Source organism: Lissotriton vulgaris, chromosome 10, assembly GCF_964263255.1.
Source record: "Lissotriton vulgaris chromosome 10, aLisVul1.2, whole genome shotgun sequence".
Taxonomy (NCBI): Eukaryota; Metazoa; Chordata; class Amphibia; order Caudata; family Salamandridae; genus Lissotriton; species Lissotriton vulgaris.
The window spans coordinates 134,442,960-134,460,479 of NC_141698.1; the positions used below are offsets into that span (position 1 = coordinate 134,442,960).

Genomic DNA, 17,520 nt, shown 5'->3' on the forward strand with positions numbered 1-17,520 from the left:
CAACATAGAAGACTTTTGGGTAGTCCAGGAAATAGATAAAGCTGATATTGAAAAGTGATGTTGCAATATCTCAACCCGAATTTGTACCACAGCATAAACGCTTTTGAAAGTGACTTTGAATGAGGGGATTTTATGGTGTTCAACTAAAGCAAATTGTGTTCACCTTACCCAAAATATTCTTTTTGCTGAAGTTGTTTGCCAGTGGTTTGGAAATTGGATCTACCTGTAGTTTATACTGATAGTCTGATCAAGGAGTCTCTGGCCACACATTTGTTTTTAGTTATGCCATTAAAGCAAGCTCACACTTTCTCAAAATGTTCATGATTGAAGGCTATCGGGTTAGTCCGGGTGTTACGCTAGGAAACGCCTTCTTGTGGTGCTGCAAATTAAAAACAATATGGGTCTCAAGTTGGTAAAAGTGATTGTATTTTTCTTTCGCGCAAAGGTTTCAGCAGCTATGGATTTCAGTGAATTGACAGCACAGTTGAAAGACCAGAGGGGTGGTGGTAAGAGAGAAACACCTTGCAATATGTGCCTACAGGTTAAACAGGAGACAACGTTTTTTCCATTGTCTCTTCATTCCAATGTGTGAGACGAGGCTTTTTAATTTAAATTTTTAATTTGTGAATCAACAAGGGCTTTACAGGATAACACTTGAGGCAAGGTCTCATATACTTAGAACATGAGTTGTATGTAAAAACTCCAATCAGGATGTTTGATGCGTATTCAAACCTTTCAGGCTTTCAAGTGGCACGAAAGTTAGAAATATTAAAGAAAGACTGATAGAAGTAGAGATGAAAGCAAAATTAATTATTATTGGGGCATTTGGGAGAAAACCGGAGAAAAGGGCATTTTCCAGTTTTGAAACTTTGATATATTTATATGGTTGAATCATTCCTCATCGTCGGTCTGGAAATATCCATAACTTTGGTTAGCAGAAACAGGGTAGAAATGGTAATAGGCCTCATCAGGAATGTCTGTTTTGTAGTACATCCATTTCACTTGAAGCAACCTGAAAGAGAGGTGTAAGTGCTGAGGGCACTGACCACGATTTCCTTCACTTCATATGCGACAGAGTCCCCGAGAAACTTCTGCTCTAACCTGTGTTTGATCTTAGATTGATTACTTTTTTTGCCTTCCTTGGGCTTCAGCCAGCCCTGTTTTCAGCTCACATCAAACTGTGTTGTTTTTTCGGTACTTCTGAGATTTTCGCTTCAGTACTTGCCCAAAGAGATATGCAGCTGTCACCTACTGTCACTATGACTAACAAGGGGAAAAGATCTCTTCAAGTTCTGCCTGGACTGTAGATAAAAACAAATTTACAATGATGATCCTCAGGAGAAATGCTTATATTGCCTTTATCCCAATCATAAAGCGTCTGCTGCCTCTGTAAGACCTTCCCTTCAAAGATTGATATGGACAGGGAAAAGATTCTTGCTTTTTACTTGCTGGAAACTAACAGACTTGCCCCTTCTAAAGGGAATGCGCCCTGCTCACGGGGAGATTGTGTAGAAGTACTCCATCTATCACTTCCATGAAGGCGGTTCAAAAAAGTAAGCATATGGAGTTTAACTCAGCTGGAATTTACTTCCAGAGTAAGCAGCCACCTCCTCCGACCATGTGAAAAGTCTTACTCCGAACTGGTACTAAAAAAGGGTGAAGAACCTTTTCAAAAATTGTACGACAATAAAAAGCTTGCTTTTAATAATCAGTCAGACAAGCGGCTCATGTACCAAAGATGTGCCTCTGACTAGAACGCCTCATCATCGACGACTGAGTAGTGCTCTGTAGTCTATCAGGAAGCCACTGTCGATCCATTCAATGGTGTTAACTACCTCAGTGACAAATATCCTGATGTCAGTGGCGATAGCTTTTCAACTATTTATCTTCTCACTGTTAAGGATTTCTGCACATCACTGGTGCGTAAACTTGATTCACTGCTTAAAGCAGGTGACCCTGACTTGAAACTGGCTTCTGACAAAGCCTACAGTCCTGTTCAGCTGGACCCATGTAATGTTCCTGAATTTGAGGAGGCAATCTATAAGGAGAAGTAATGGCAACAAGGAGTATGATTAGCCGCCTCTGACCTGAGCAGGCTGCCTGGGTAGTTATCATCTGTTTTACCCATACTGTTTAAACAGGGGCCCAGCTATGATGCAGGTCCTTGTGGCATTCATGGTTATGTTGCGACAGATGATGGTCACATTCCAGAGGTTATTTCCATAGCACCTGCAATTTCATTCACCCACAGCGCCAATGCTCCCACCCTCTCTCAATGCCAACACCTCCGCCGCCTTGTCCCCTTCCACCGACACCAAAAGACATCGGAGAACAGAACATGTGTAAATCTGACCATATGTCTTATATGGAAGAAGAAGATAATCTTTTTTTGGGAAGCAGAAGGGTAATGATTATGATGGGTAGGAGAACTACATTGTTCTTAAGGATGACCGGAAATCTCCTTCACAGCCATATTTGCCTTGAGATGATATCCCTCGCTGCCCCCCCTTCATTAAAGAGGCAGCGGAAAAGCTTGATCTTCCCATGGAGCAACAATATTTTCTATAAGAATTCAAGGAGCAACCTCGAAAAACGCCAATATCCCTCTGATCCTGGAATTTGTCTGGACATAGGCTATCAATCTAATGCACAGACTGTCTACACTTCAGGCTGTCATGTCCTGCTTGGAAAAGAAGTACACAGCACCAGAAACTGGTCATCATACTTAACTCTCTATCTGAAGGCAGACTCTATCATTTTAGCAGTGGCCCAGCATAGATCAAAAAGCCCTGTCACTCTGTATTATGCACTTCTAGACCGGGATGGCAGATGCACAGACAATTTGGGATACACTTTCAGCTCTATGACTGCGACATCCACAAAAGCGTTTAATGTTTCAGTCATAGTGGGACTATGATTACCAGATGTGTTGCAAAATTTCCCTGATTAGCAATTTCCTCCCAGAAAACGGAAAGTAAGAGCCTTGGACATTACCAAAAGAGGGTGCAAATCCATCGGCTGGGATCATAAACCCTGAGTTACATGTTTCCAATACAAGATTTTGATAACTAGCAGAGTCTGCAGTCCTGCACAGGCAGAGATGATTTGAGTCAATGCCTTACCATCTGGAAGTCCGGGCAAAAATGTTGAACATGTCATGATTTTGATGGTCAACCTTTGTTTGCAAGTCATGAAGATGATGCACTGCAGAACATAAAGATGGGTACAAACATAGTATGCTCCCTCTGAGCTTTACAGTTCAGACATCCTGCTTCCACTCTTTTTTGTGGCAACAGAGCTCTCCGGCCTGGAGAGGAGGCTTCTTTTAGTAAGAATACAAAGGAAGACCGTACTATCCTCCAAGACAGTCAAGGCTACTCTTCAGCAGGAGGTCAGCTCCAAGTTTCCAGCATAACAGCAGCAAAGAAGAGAGTATCCTATTCATGTTCCCATAACAGCCAGAAGAGAGCTTCACTTTCACCAGCTATCCACCTACCCACTCCAGTTTTCTGAGCTGGAAAAGAATATCTGCTTTGGGTCCCGCTTGGGAAAGAGAACCTACAGTTCATTTGGTGCGCCAAATATGCATCCTAGCCACACACTGCAGTTTATACACAACACCCACCCTTCCACCTAGAAAGGGGCATCGTTTGTACTTGTGAGAGCTATCGCAAGAAAATCAGAGAGATCAAGAATTTACTATGGGTTCTTGCTGGTTAAGAAAAAAAACAAGCCATTTAAGGTCATTATGGCACCTGCGAATAGTAAACCAACTTCTGAAAAAAAAAGCCCTCCAGAAATTCCTTCTCTTGCTTCAGGAAGAGGAGTACCTCAACTGCTCCCTTTCATGATATGTAGTTTCACATTCCGATATTTCCAAATCACAGACCATATCTGTGATTTTCAGTGGTGGGCAGCCTTATCAATTCAGGGTGCTACCATTTGGACTGAAGTCTGTGCTCCGGATCTTTACAAAGCGCCTGGTGCCAGTAGCTGCCTTTCTTTGGGAAAAGAAAACAGCCACCAAGTATATCCATATGTGGACAGCTGACAACACTGCCACTCGCATCATCCTATTTCAAGAACTAGGACTGACATTGAGCCCCACAAATTCTTGCATCTACCAGGATTCCAGTTGCTAGGGGCAATCCTTGATAATCAACTGGGGAGGACTTTCCCCCAGAAGCAATAGTAACAAAACTCCAGGCCATGGCTGCTGCATTTTGATCAAAATAAACTGCGCATGTCAGGATATACAAATCCCACTTAGGTCTCATGTCATCTTGCATCGGCATGATTTCTTTCTAAAGTCTTTGAATGAGACCTATTCATCACCAGCTGGATCTCCAGTGGAAACGAGCGATATCTCATGGAGTATCACAGTGACACTCTTCCGACAGCTCAAATAAGCTTTGCTGTTTGTGGGGTAGAGGGTTACAACAGACCTCAAGGCAGGTAGATGGTTCCAACAAACCCCAAGGCAGGTCTTCCATTTCAGCCTACCACAAACAGGATAATCATGACTACAGGGGCATCACTTGAACGATGGGGGTGCACTCATTCAAGCTCTGTCCACAAGAGGCTTCTGGTCGAAGCCGGTGAAGAAACTACTCCCTCCAACTCTGCTTCTTCTAACAGTTATGTCCTGTAGATGTTCGTTATCAAGAACTGGCTTGATATCGAAGACCATATAAACATAAAAGGATATGTCTCCTAGCAAGTCTTTCCTGGGTCTGCAAGGTGAACAAGAATAGAGTGCCATGTACACAGAATAGTCTGAGACCTTCTTACATCCAGAGCAGCTCCTGAGTCTGTGCTAGTGTATTTTGGCAGGGAAGTATAATTCTGTTCAGTTAAACAAGAAAATGTATACAGTTGATAGAAAATAGTGCATTTCATCCGGCAGTGCCCGTGTGTGACTGCCATACTGTGAGGGTACGATGGATCCCAGTGGGATACTCTTCAATGTTTTCAGTAGAAACAACCTCATGAAGATAGACCGGATTTCTCAGAATATACTACGAGAAGGGATGATAGTATTCAATCAAGTTATTAGTGTTGCTGCTGATTTAGGCATCTGTGGCTATTGTCATGGTCTTGTCCTTCGTTGTTTTGAAACCAAAGGCTCCACAGAAGATTTTAAATCTTCCATTCTCTGGTATCGCTCTGCTTGAGAGACATGCAAACAAAATTCTGTGCATGAAGGTAGAGTTGGTGACACTTAAAGCTGTGAGCCTTGGAAAAACATAAAGAGTACAGGCAGCATCAGTACAGATTACGACGGGCATCACCAGTAGGCCTTACCTGAGTGAAATTTTAAGTGCGCTAGAGTAATCGAAGTAATTTTATTAACTTTGCATTACTCTTAATGTAAAATTACAAAACATTGTGCAATTACACCTTTTTACGTATTTATGAGTGACTTGGCACAAACATTCTTCTACAGGAGCAGAGGAACAACTAACTTATCGAGCGGCTGCTGCTGTTTGTGTTCTATTGCACTGAGTGCTATTTTCTCAGCTCAAACTTCATCTTTGGGTTCATTTTAGACACGAGGGTACATTTTGCACTTAGAAAATAGTGCTAAATGCTGGGTTACTCTCCACACGTCATTCTATAATCTACTGTAATATTGGTTTAATTTTGCGTATTAACTCTACAGCAAATGCAAGTTACACGCAGCCATAATTACCAGCAACAGAGGGTTCAAGTCCCTCAGTGGCCTCGATGATATCAGCAACAACATAAAAAGTCCTTCCAGCCTTGCAAGACCACGAAGAAAGCTTCCACAGGAAAACCTTCAGAAAATGACTCCTTGCTTCCCTCCTATTCCATTCATTACTCCAGTGAAGGGAAGAATACGGCATCACCTGGGCAATTGGAAGAAAATTACAATAGACAGTTGGGTGCTGAATATTGGGCAAACTGATTGTTCTTTGAGGTACCGATCATCTCCTCAAACCATTCTTCCAAAAAAGACCTCAATATAATCATGAGGTGCTCCATTTGGAGGTCAGGAAATCAAGACTGCAGTGCAACTCATCTCTCATGGTCGGAAGATATGTATTTCCCTTACTTTCTGGTTAGAAAGAAGGGGAAAAAGCAAGTACATTCTCCCATTCTAGACCTCAGAACAACAGTCAAGTGTATAAGAGAGGAAAAAGGTCTCATGTTGGTACTTCACTGCCTACACCCCTAAATCAATAGTGGGATTCGATGTGTACCATGGATCTTCAAAATTCATATTCCATATCCCCATCACGCAAAAGCATTCAAAATTCCTGAGATCTAGGGTGTGCAAAATATATTGTCAATATAAAGTCCTTTCTGTCTAAGTAAAGTTAGCAGCACATACATTTTCGAAGTGCATGGCTGTAATGGCGATACGCGTATCTGTCAATTTCTACTTCAGTGATTAGGACTCAGAGTAAATCACAGCAGGTCTACAGTAATAACCTGGCAAAGGTCTTAAGCACTCAATTTGCTGGAGTGTATTTGTGGAAGAGACTACGTTCTATCCATCTGAAGATGTCAGAAACTCCTAAACATGAAACCCCTGACAACCTGTCGAATTCCAAAACATCTAGACTGAACGGTGTCCTGCATCTTTTTTGTTCAAAACGTCTACTTGCCGATGAGACCACTAAATCAGTGCTTCATAAACCAGTGGTGCCAGCTCTCAGGCAGTTGGAAGGAAAAGTTACCTCTCGCTCAGACTGTAACTGACTTCCTTCCATAGTAGTAACGATCATCCAGTTTCGGAAAGGGTGTCCCAATTCACCTGGACACTTCATCCCAGACCATAGTGAGGACTGCTTCCCTATCAGTTTGGGGAGGTAACATGGATGGACTTCAACTTCAGGGAATATAGATGGAGAAAGAAACGACTTGCCACATCAACATGCTTTTGTTGAGTGCAATCCATCTAGCCCTCTAGTCATTTGTGTCACGCTTCAAAATAACATCCTTGAATGTTCAAACAATAACGATTCATTATATTAACAACCATGGAGACACAACATCCAGACCATTGCTTTTAGAACCTCAGATGATTTGTAAATGTCTAACTGAGGAATCTGTGGCCCAAAGTAGTTTATCTGGTTGGTGTCTGAAAAGCAGAGGTGGATTCGCACGGGAGAATTATGAAAGAGATTAAAGCATGGGTGATAAATGACAATGTACTGTACCATATCTTTTGTGAAAGAGGATTTCCAGAAGTAGATGTATTTGTAAATGCAGACAACAAGAATGCCCAGGTTACACATCCATGTGTTAGTAACTATGCACACTAGGGAAAAAAAATGTTGATCCGTTGTTTGAAGATATTTGTCTATGCTCTTTCTCTTTTCCAGCTGATGGCATCAGTATTCATCAAGCTAATGAAAGACAAGACAGTGAAGAGTCTTGTTGCTAAAGAGTGGCCAAGACACTTGTGGCACACCACCCTTCTACACCTATTGAAATGACCATAAAAGAGTCTGCCTTGCAGACCAGATCTCCTAGGTACCAGATCCTGCATCCCAGCGTTCCATCGCTGAACTTGGCAGCATGCTTCCTGAACTCTGGCAACATGAATGAATCTTCTGAAAGATTGCATGACCATATTAAAAGAAGCAAGGCACATCCATTCATTTGAAAATCTTATGCTTTCAGTTGGAACAGGTTCTGCATCGGTGTATGCAGAAAAATATTGATCCACCCAGATGCCAAAAGAAAGCTATGTGTGGCTGTAGATGCATATGCTGTGCATAAGTCCGCCATGTAGTGTTGTGCTCAGATGATTGCAAGTTTGTTTTCTTTTTCGAAGATTGGTGTCAAGTCACAAGGATGTATGACTCCTCTCGGTGATGCTGCGCATGGGCATAGACTCTGTTGTTAGATTGTTTTTACGGATGTTCTCTCTTGTGCTTCGGTTTGAGATAGTCTAACTGTATTATCTTAATCATGTAGATCTTCCATCTCAAGCATTGAAACAATCCCTTGCGTCAAATCTTTCCACTTACCTTAACGGCCTTCGGGCCACGCCTAAGTGAGCCTTTTTCAAAACGTTCAGTATATCAGAAAATGAGCTTCTGATGGAACTTACTCCATTCTGATTTTGTCCAAACTGCTATTGTCAATACCCTCACACTGATCAGCAATCAGTCCGTAACTTATGCTTCTCACTCGATCATCAAGAAGATACCTGTGAGGCCTGCAGGTCGTTTTGGTAAAAAAAAAAAAGAATTGCGACCGACGTGCACTACATCTAGAAATGTAGTGCAGAGGCTACTAGGCTGATATTTTTTTAGTCAATCAGAAGAAGAGGCCTCGGCAGCAATGGTGGAGTCTGTTTCCATACAAAACTCAGACTCTCAGTCGGACACTGAACAAGATCCAGTTTGCATCGAGTCGTCTGCAGATCGTTGGACCGTGAGTACACATTCACCGGATCCGAAGCCCAAAAAATGGTCTCCAACCGATAAAGCTGCTCAAGGTCCACCACAACATAAATGCCGTGGCGCACACCGATCTATCAATTTAAAGACCCGCCCGCAGGCTCTGCACCAAATCATCGATCTTAAAATCTGCATCAGAGCCTACGTACCGAACCATACCCTCCTGTTTGGAAGCCAATCCCACAGCTCTTCGGCTCCAACCATTCCGGGTCTGGAACCAAAACAGGTATTGGCATCGAAATGTTACATCTTCAGACCAAAAAACCCACCGAGCCAATTCATTCTTGAATCAATGCAAGAACGTCTCTATCCAAGGCAAAACAACTTTACAAATTCAGCCTGGAACAAAGAAGCCTGTTCTACATTCGGCAACGCCTCCTCCATCTAAGAGATACCTGTCTTTTGATGAAACCATTAATGCTCCTATTCTGCCTCCAAAGAGGAGCAAAAAGGACATAGCCACAGGCCCTGCAGCTCTAGAAGAAATTAAAAAGGATACTGATTATGCAAAATCTATGGGTGGGTGCCCTCCAATCAACCTAATTTCGTGGGTCCTATCATCACCCCAGTTTCAAACAAGGTGCAAAGGCTGCATAAACAGAAACCTTTGGGTCACAATATAAAAACCAGGGCCAAACATCAACCTCTAAACCCTTATACCGAGGTAATTATAGGGGAAATAATTTCAGAGGCTGTGGACGAGGAAATAAGACCCACATACACCTCCTCCAAACAATGACTCACTTACCATTCCCCGATCATTTAACACCTGTCAGGGACATCTACAGCAATTCTTCCCAGAATGGCAGACCATTACAACAGATCAATGGGTGTTAGACATTATCCAACATGGTTAATGTCTGGAGCTTATCACAACTCCTCTAAACATTCCACCCAAGGCACAAACCTCCAAACCAATACCAACTTCTGCTCAAGCAAGAAATAGCAGCTCTCCTACTCAAAGGAGCAAGGGAGCCAGTACAACCTCAATATCAAGGAACAGAAATATATTCACTATACTTTCTCATTCCCAAAGAACATGGCTCACTTCAACCCATTTTTGACCTCGGACCCCTAAATCACTATATTCTTTTGGAACACTACGGTTTGTCTTCCAAAACCAACACTATCAGTTCAAACTGCTTCTATTTGGAATCACCACCGCTCCACTAATATTCACAAACATTCCTGGCAGTAATAGCAGTACATTTGTGCTGAGAAAATATGAATGTAGTCCCTTATTTGAACGATTGGCTCATAAAAGCCAACACCCGCATTTGCAATCAACATACCCAAAAGACGATCAGCCTACTACATCATCTAGGGTTTACCATCTATGTGAAAAAATCACATCTGCAACCACTGCAGATACAACTGTACTTTGGGGCAATTCTAAACACAAAATCAGGGTTGGCATACCCAAATTCAGTTAGAATTTAAAACATTCAAAGACTTATCCAATAGTTTCAAACACAAAATCAACTCGCAGTCAAGACAGTAATTCACATTTTAGACATGATGGCATCCTGCAGTGCAATAGTCCTAAAAGTACGGCTACATATGGAAACGGTGCAAGAAAGCCTTTCACAACAATGGAATCGGTCACAGGGTCAAATGCACAATCTAGTGTTGGTAGACAGCTGCACACATCACTCTGCAGTGATGGAACTCACAAAACCTTTCTAATGGGTGGTCGTTTCTAGACCCAGTTCCCCAAGCCATTATTACAGCGGATGCTTCTCTGACAGGATGGGGAGCCCATCTGCATACTAACAATCTTGGGTGTATGGGATCCCAAACAGTAGGGTCTCCAGATCGATGATCTAGAGCTTCAATCTGTTAACCTAGCATTGAAAGCGTTCCTCACCTAATCAACAAGGTTATACTAGTCCAAACAGACAATATAACAACCATGTACTATTTACAAAAACGGGGGGGGGGGGGGGGACACTGTCTGCAGTTATCGCTCTAAGCTCAAACAATTTGGCACTTGGTAGTACAGCACAACATTCATCTCCTGGTAGAACATGTACCAGAGACTAGCCATCACGTTGCAGACCTCCCCAGCACGCAGCAACAAGTCCAGGAGTGGGAACTCCACCCCCAAGTACTCCAACCATACTTTCACACGTGGGGGTTCCACAAATAGACTTGTTTGCAACCTCAGAAAACACAAAATTCCCAAACTTTGCTTTCCAGTTCACACAACCATTATCCAAAGGCAATGCCCAATGGATGAACTGGTCAGGGATATTTGCCTTTGCTTTTCCCCCTCTCCCACTTCTTCCATTTGTGGTCAGGAAGCTCAGGCAGACGTCACTCACCCTAGTTCTCATAGCACCAACATGGATAGGGAACCGTGGTTCACCACACTACTAGAACTCTCACAAATTCCTCATGAGAATCTTCCCTTAATATCTGACCTTTTCACACAGAGCCATGGCAAAATCGGACATCCTAATCCCAAGGAGATGAACCTTGCCGTATGGCTCCTGATGTAATAGAATTTGGATATCTAAACCTTTTACATCAATATATGATCAGTCTTAAAGAAGCTTATAGACCTAAACCTAGAAAATGCTACTCGGCTAAATGGAAATTATTTGTGTTCTATTGCCAGAGGCACAAAGTTAACCCTTTACAAGCACGGTTAAAAAATTGTTATCTCTTGCATCTTCAAACATCAGGTTTAGCATACACTTCAGTACGTTTACACCTTGGTGCCATTGCAGCCTATCTGCAAAATAGACATAATGTGTCCTTATTCAAAATACCAGTCATTAAAGCATTCATGGAAGGGCTTAAAAGAATAATTTCCCCTAAACTCCCTCTTGCACCAGCATGGAATTTAAACATTGTGTTAACGCTCATGGGACCTCCATTTGAGCCACTACATTCATGCCCACAAAGTAGCATTCTTAACAGCTATTACTTCACTAAAAAGTGTCAGTGAGCTCCACTCACTTACCTTTGAAGAACCATTCTTCCAACTCCATAGAGAACAGAGTTGTGCTCAGAACAAACTCAAAGTTTCTTTCCAAAGTAGTCTCTCAGTTACATATTAATCAATCAATAGAATTACCTGTCTTCTTTCTGCATCCTGACTCAGTGGCAGAAAGAGCTCTTCATACTTTAGACGTCAAAAGAGCATTAATGTATTAAATTGACAGAACCAAAACATTTTGGAAAACTAGGCAGTTATTTATTGCTTTCTCACCTCCTCACATTAGAAATTCAATTAAAAAAATTAATTACTTAGTGGATAGTTAAATGTACACAAACTTGATATGCTAAAGCTAAAATACTTTTTTTAAATCTGTTTTCCCTAAGGCTCACTTAACTCGTAAAATAGGAGCCTCAGTGCTTTTTTTAGGGAACATTCCTATTGCTGACATTTGGAAGGCTCTGCACCACACACTTTCTCAAAACATTATTGTGTGGATTTGTTAGCACGTTAACAAGCTAATGTCGGACAAGCAGTACTACGTACTCTATTTCAAATAACGGCAACGCACACAGGCTAGCCCCTGCTTGGGGAGAGGGACTGCTTTACAGTCTATCCATAGCACGTGTACCTACAGCCACACATGCCTCGAATGGATTATGTTGCATAGTCTGTAAGCATCTGCTCTTGGCATGTAGTGCTGTAGATTCACATGTGCCCTACTGCCTCCCTGGACGCCTGTGTAGGGCACAGTTTAATGCCTTACGTCACTTTAATTTACGTTACTGGCATGGACTTCACATTACTGATATTTTCTCTTAACTCCATTCTCACCCTCCTTTGGCAAAACAAACAGTGGAGTTGATGTCCATGCATAGTGTCACCAAGAGGAGTCGCCACTGCACATTCTTGTGACTCGAAACATTTTTCGAAGAAAAACAACTGGCAATCATCCGTGCCCAACATTAGACGGCAGACTTATGCACAGCATGTGAATATAGAAGAGATGCTTACAGGGAAGTAACATAATCCATCCATCCATACAGTACTGAATTAGTGGAGGCTGGGCTAAAATGTTCATTAATAAAGTTAAATTTAGCAGCCATTACTGTTTACAGAAAAAGACCTTCACTAACCTCCTGTGTTTTTGTTCAAATCAGAGTTGTGAAAGACAGAACGTACTAAGAAAGTTTGCCTACCCTTAAAGAGACCTCCTCCTTGAGACCTCAATGGATTCCTTTTCAAATGAATGTCTCTTTTCAAGCCTATCCATAAGGCTACCTCGCAACATATTCACCTTTTGAGTGATATCCAGACCACATGCTGTAAGGAACCTTGTACAGTTTCCCACAAATACTGTGATGAGAACCAATCCTATCTTCCTTCTTAAAGTTATTTCTGATTTTCATGTCCATTTCTTTCAAGTTTTTTCTAGAATCCCTCTCCAACAGAAAGGACTTTATATTTGTTTTACTTTAAAACAGTTTTAAAAATCGACTTAAATAAATACAATTAAGAAAGAAAATACATTATACATGTTGAGCAAAGTTGTATAAACTATGGCACACTACTCATGAGATTAGCCAGTTTGAAACATTCCTCTCTAGATGGGTTGTTTCCTGCATTTTGCTATGCTACCCAAATACCACCAAAACTTTGGGAGGCCCTACATCCATTATTAAGGAACATGGTCATTGCTGACAGAGGTAAGGCTGCCACCTGAAAGTCTGTATGTACTTTCACAAGGCATTGCCTTGACAGATTCTAGAGCAGATTCTCAAGTGTGCTAAGCTCATCTGCTGAACTTTATTAGATATTTTTATTGTTGGTAGAGTCGGACTAGACTGTGCTTCTGTCACTGACCTTATGTGAGCAACAGAAAAAGAGCTTTCAGAAGTACTTCTAAGCAAAGGGTTTAGACCAGGCTTTCCCAGCCAGTAACTCGTGTCCAGCTACCTGTAAGTACCTCTCCTGTGTAGAAGCTTTTACTTTTCTGAGTTAATAGGTCTATCAAAATTTTAAAAGTGTATATTCAAGGCAAAAATATATGCATCTTCGGAACTACTGATGTTTGGAGAAAAAATGTTAGAATTTTCAAAATATATTTAAAGCTGCCATTTGAGTGATAAATCATTTGGTGCTAGGGAGATTTATTGCTAATTTTACCTTTGTACCAGGGATATTGTAGACATGAATGTTGGGTATTACCCATGTAAAAGCATTCTAAATTGACAAATCTTTTTTTACGATACTGCTGGAAACCCTGTCTGGCGTACTAAGATGATCACTAATGCTAATCTTACAAGGTTATCCTGTCTGATGTGTTGACTAATACAACGCTACAATACTAATAATATTAGTATCTTGTGGTGATCATCATTGAACATAATTAGATCTTACTAATGAAAATGTTAGAGAACCTGGCTTATACACTGCCCATATGTTGGTTTCCTGAAGTGCAGTATTTGGTATAGCAGAAGTTGTTGCCACAGAAAGAATGCACTCTGTGGCTTGTGGGAAAGCTTAGTTTTAATGCAGCATGTCTCCGTTGTTAATGATAGTAAGCCATTCACCAAGACTATTGCCTGAACTGCCTATTATGAAAAGTTATGATAAAGGCTGTAGCTGGACATATTTATTATGAAAAGCATATTGTTAAATCAGGGTGCATTTAAGAGTAGATTATTACTACTCTATATTAAAGTCTACGGATAGGTGGCTTCTTGCATGGAATATCAGATTATGGATTGCTGTAGTAGGTAACGGTTTTGGTGTTACCCATTTTAACACATGGTGGTGATAGAAGATGTGCACTGTGATAATCCTTGTTAGAATCTTAGAAGAGGTAGCATTTTGCTTTACCCCCTATAATTGTGTTAGCATTTGTGATATATGATTGTATGCCTAATGGTTGCATTGTGGGAAACATTACTCTCAATGCAGTAGGCTTGTGGTGGCGAAGGTCACAAGCCAATGATAAAGGCTACAGGCCTGAAAGGTTTACTTGGAAAATGTTCTGTCCAACACCCTACGTCTGATCTAGTTTCATGAAAAGCTTTGACCAAAGCAGTAGGCCTAGCAGATTTATTGTTAAAAGCATGCGTTAAAGCTAATAGTCCTTGTAATGTTGGATTGTTATTACACTGTTGTACAGGCTGTAGGCAGGTATTTTATTACATGAAATCTAACAGGCTACTATAGTTGGCATGGGATTTGGTGTTGGTCACCCCCTTTGACAAATGCTGGGGGTAGAACATTTTCACTTTGATAGTCCTTGTACATGTGTACATTGTTTTAGCTGTATGCATGATGGTTACCACGTAATTTAATTATTGAACCACAGTAAATGCAATAGGTCTTGTTGGTTAATTGGAAAACGTTTTGTCTGATTCTATAGGTTTAATCTGTTGTGAACAAGTATGACAAAGCCAGTAGGTCTTTCTTACTTATTGTGAAAAGTATGTTATAAAGAATAGGCTCTTAAAGATGGATTGTTATTACACTAGGCTGAAGTCAGAAGGCAGGTATTTTGTGAAATGGTATCTCACAAATTACTGTAGTGCCCTAGGAAGTTGGTGTTGGTGATACACTTTATTTTATTCTTGAACCTATTTGCCCCACCCTCAGCATGCACATCTTTGGAGTATTTAGCAGTTCTATATGTAATAACTTGTGGTAGGAGTCCACCACCTTTGCCCAATATGCTTGTACGAGTGGGTATTTCCATGTCGGTGGAAGTACATAGGAACTGCCTCCTGACACTTTGGACAGTTCTGGTATTTTGTGTGATCTATTTTTTAAAACATCGCAGAAGTGATATAAGTCCTAGTTTTTAAATTAAATTGTATTAATTGGGTCTATCTATACTGGTGGTCTTATGTATTAGTGCATGTGTCTCCTCCTTATGTTTATCTACAAAATACATCATCAAAATCTAGTTTGTTGAAAGTGTTTTAGGGATACAATATAGAGATGTTATTAAAGCCATTAGATACATGCTCATTAACACACTATTTATTTGTATTCCTTATTAGAAATAATTCTTCCAAACATGTTTTTATGATTTAGCTACACATGGATCACCATCGAACCAATCCTTATTTTTGTTCCCACTGCCTTTCCTCAGGGCTTAGACTGCTAAATTGTGTAAGGGCAAAAATAACATGTATACACTGCCTAACAATGATTGTGTAGTTAAGGCAAATTATTCCCAAGGAAATTAGCATTTATATTTGTGGCGTGAGCTCTGAACTACATTTACTCAGTGACTGGTAAACTAATAAAGATAACAAAGCTAGGCATTTGATAAGGTACTGTAAGTGTGGAGAATCGTCCCTACTCTGTACGTGCCAATATGCTGCACTTATGCTTTGGATAAAAGTAGAGGAAGCATCTCCACAATGGTTGAAAAAACACAACCGAACATGTCAAATAAATTAATCATGATTTTCTTTGCTAGTATCATTACATTTTCACTTCTTAATGTTCTTTTGTGTTAAGATACATTTTTTAACTCTTATTATAGTGTGCCTTTAGGCAATAAACTGGAGTGGGAAGGATATTGGGCAACGTTTGCACATGCTTTACTGTATCATTAACAAAACCCCATTTTGCCTAGTTGTAACTTTTACCATCCAAGTGCAACATTCAACAAATGATTAAGGATACAAGCTATAGAGATGACCTTGCAGTTACATTTCTTATGCTGCCTTGTAACACAAGCTTTTCTGCTTCTCTGAACAGGTGGTGGTCACCAACACAATCCCACATGAAATCCAGAAGCTGCAGTGCCCCAAAATTAAGACTGTGGATATCAGCATGATTCTGTCGGAAGCAATCCGCCGGATTCACAATGGGGAGTCTATGTCTTACCTTTTTAGGAATATAGGAGTGGATGATTGATTATTAATTATTTTGTTTTTTTAAGAATATACCAAGGGCCAAACTGGAAGAGTACGAGGTATCTGAAGTATCATGCTTGACCTTAATATTTCACAAATGCCATCCTTTTTTTTCCAGACTAGAACTTTTTCCAATTGAATTAGATACCACATAGCATATTTTTTTCATTACTACAACTTTTTGAACAAAAACAAAATATCACACAAAAGAGTAATTCTTATTTGCTTTTTGTTTAGATGCACTATTAAGATGAATGCACTAAATCAAAGTTCTCCCCATAAATGGCAACTCTATCCTAAAACGTTTTTTTCAGAGCCATAGACAGTAGTGAAAACATAGCCAATCTTCTGCGTTCAGTCCTGAGTGCGGTCATGTTGAAGGTATAGCTGATCTATCCTTTACCTTCAATCCTGGGTGCAGTCCCATTTAAATTATAGCCCTTCTATTCATCCTTTGCATTCAGACCTGAAAGGAAATTAAAAAAAAATATTAACTGAGTATTTGCTGGTTGACTCTTTCTGCAGTATGAATGGCATACCTAGGATGGCCACTTGTCTTAGATCTGGTTATTTTAAGCTGCGTTTTAAAAGTATCTAGGCCTTAAAATAAATCAGAGCATCCGTGGTCGTTCAAAGGGGAGCCTTATATTATTGAAATATATATTTTTGCTTCTGTTGAGTTCATTTATAAGGAAAACATTTCTTTTCCTTTCATATTCTGCTCATAAATCTTTCAACAAGGCGCTTGAATGAAGTACAAGTTTGCTGTACATCTGCATTTTCAGAGCCAAAAAATAGGGTTATACGACGTATGTGAATATTTGTTCAAGTGCTTTTGTAGAACAGCATATGAAATATGCACTCTTATTTATTTTCTGCAAAGAAACAAAAGAAATAAAGAATAATTGTTTTGTGTGTTTTATTTCTTTTTTTTATTGTCTGTTAAGACCATGGCTAGTAAGAAAATATAGTCTTCTTTTTCTAAAGTATATTAATCTGTCACAGTTGATGTTGAACTCCTACAGCAACATAATGGTGAAAGAGAAAAGGACATATGGTGCTTTGGGGCGTGAAATAACTTATTATATTGAATCCCTTTGTGAAACAAATCTGTTTTTTAATCCTTTGGAGTTGAACAAGATGAGTATCATTAGTGTTAATATTTTTTTCAAGTTGAAATTCAGCGTTTTGTTTGCACTCTGTATTGTAGAAAGCATTTAGAAAATCCCTAGAAAAT

The 17,520-nt window shown here is 40.3% G+C and overlaps 1 protein-coding gene across 2 annotated transcripts in view; it reads left to right on the forward strand.

Moving 5' to 3' along the window:
* Positions 1–17,205, forward strand: part of PRPSAP2 (phosphoribosyl pyrophosphate synthetase associated protein 2) — a 440,767-nt gene extending 423,562 nt beyond the window's left edge. For both annotated transcript variants that reach the window (XM_086940712.1, XM_086940714.1), the window contains exon 11: positions 16,126–17,205. In XM_086940712.1, coding sequence (XP_086796838.1) covers positions 16,126–16,284 — 159 coding nt within the window. In that variant the 3' untranslated portion in view covers positions 16,285–17,205. The remainder of the gene's footprint in view (positions 1–16,125) is intronic.
* The last annotated feature ends 315 nt before the right edge of the window (positions 17,206–17,520 follow it).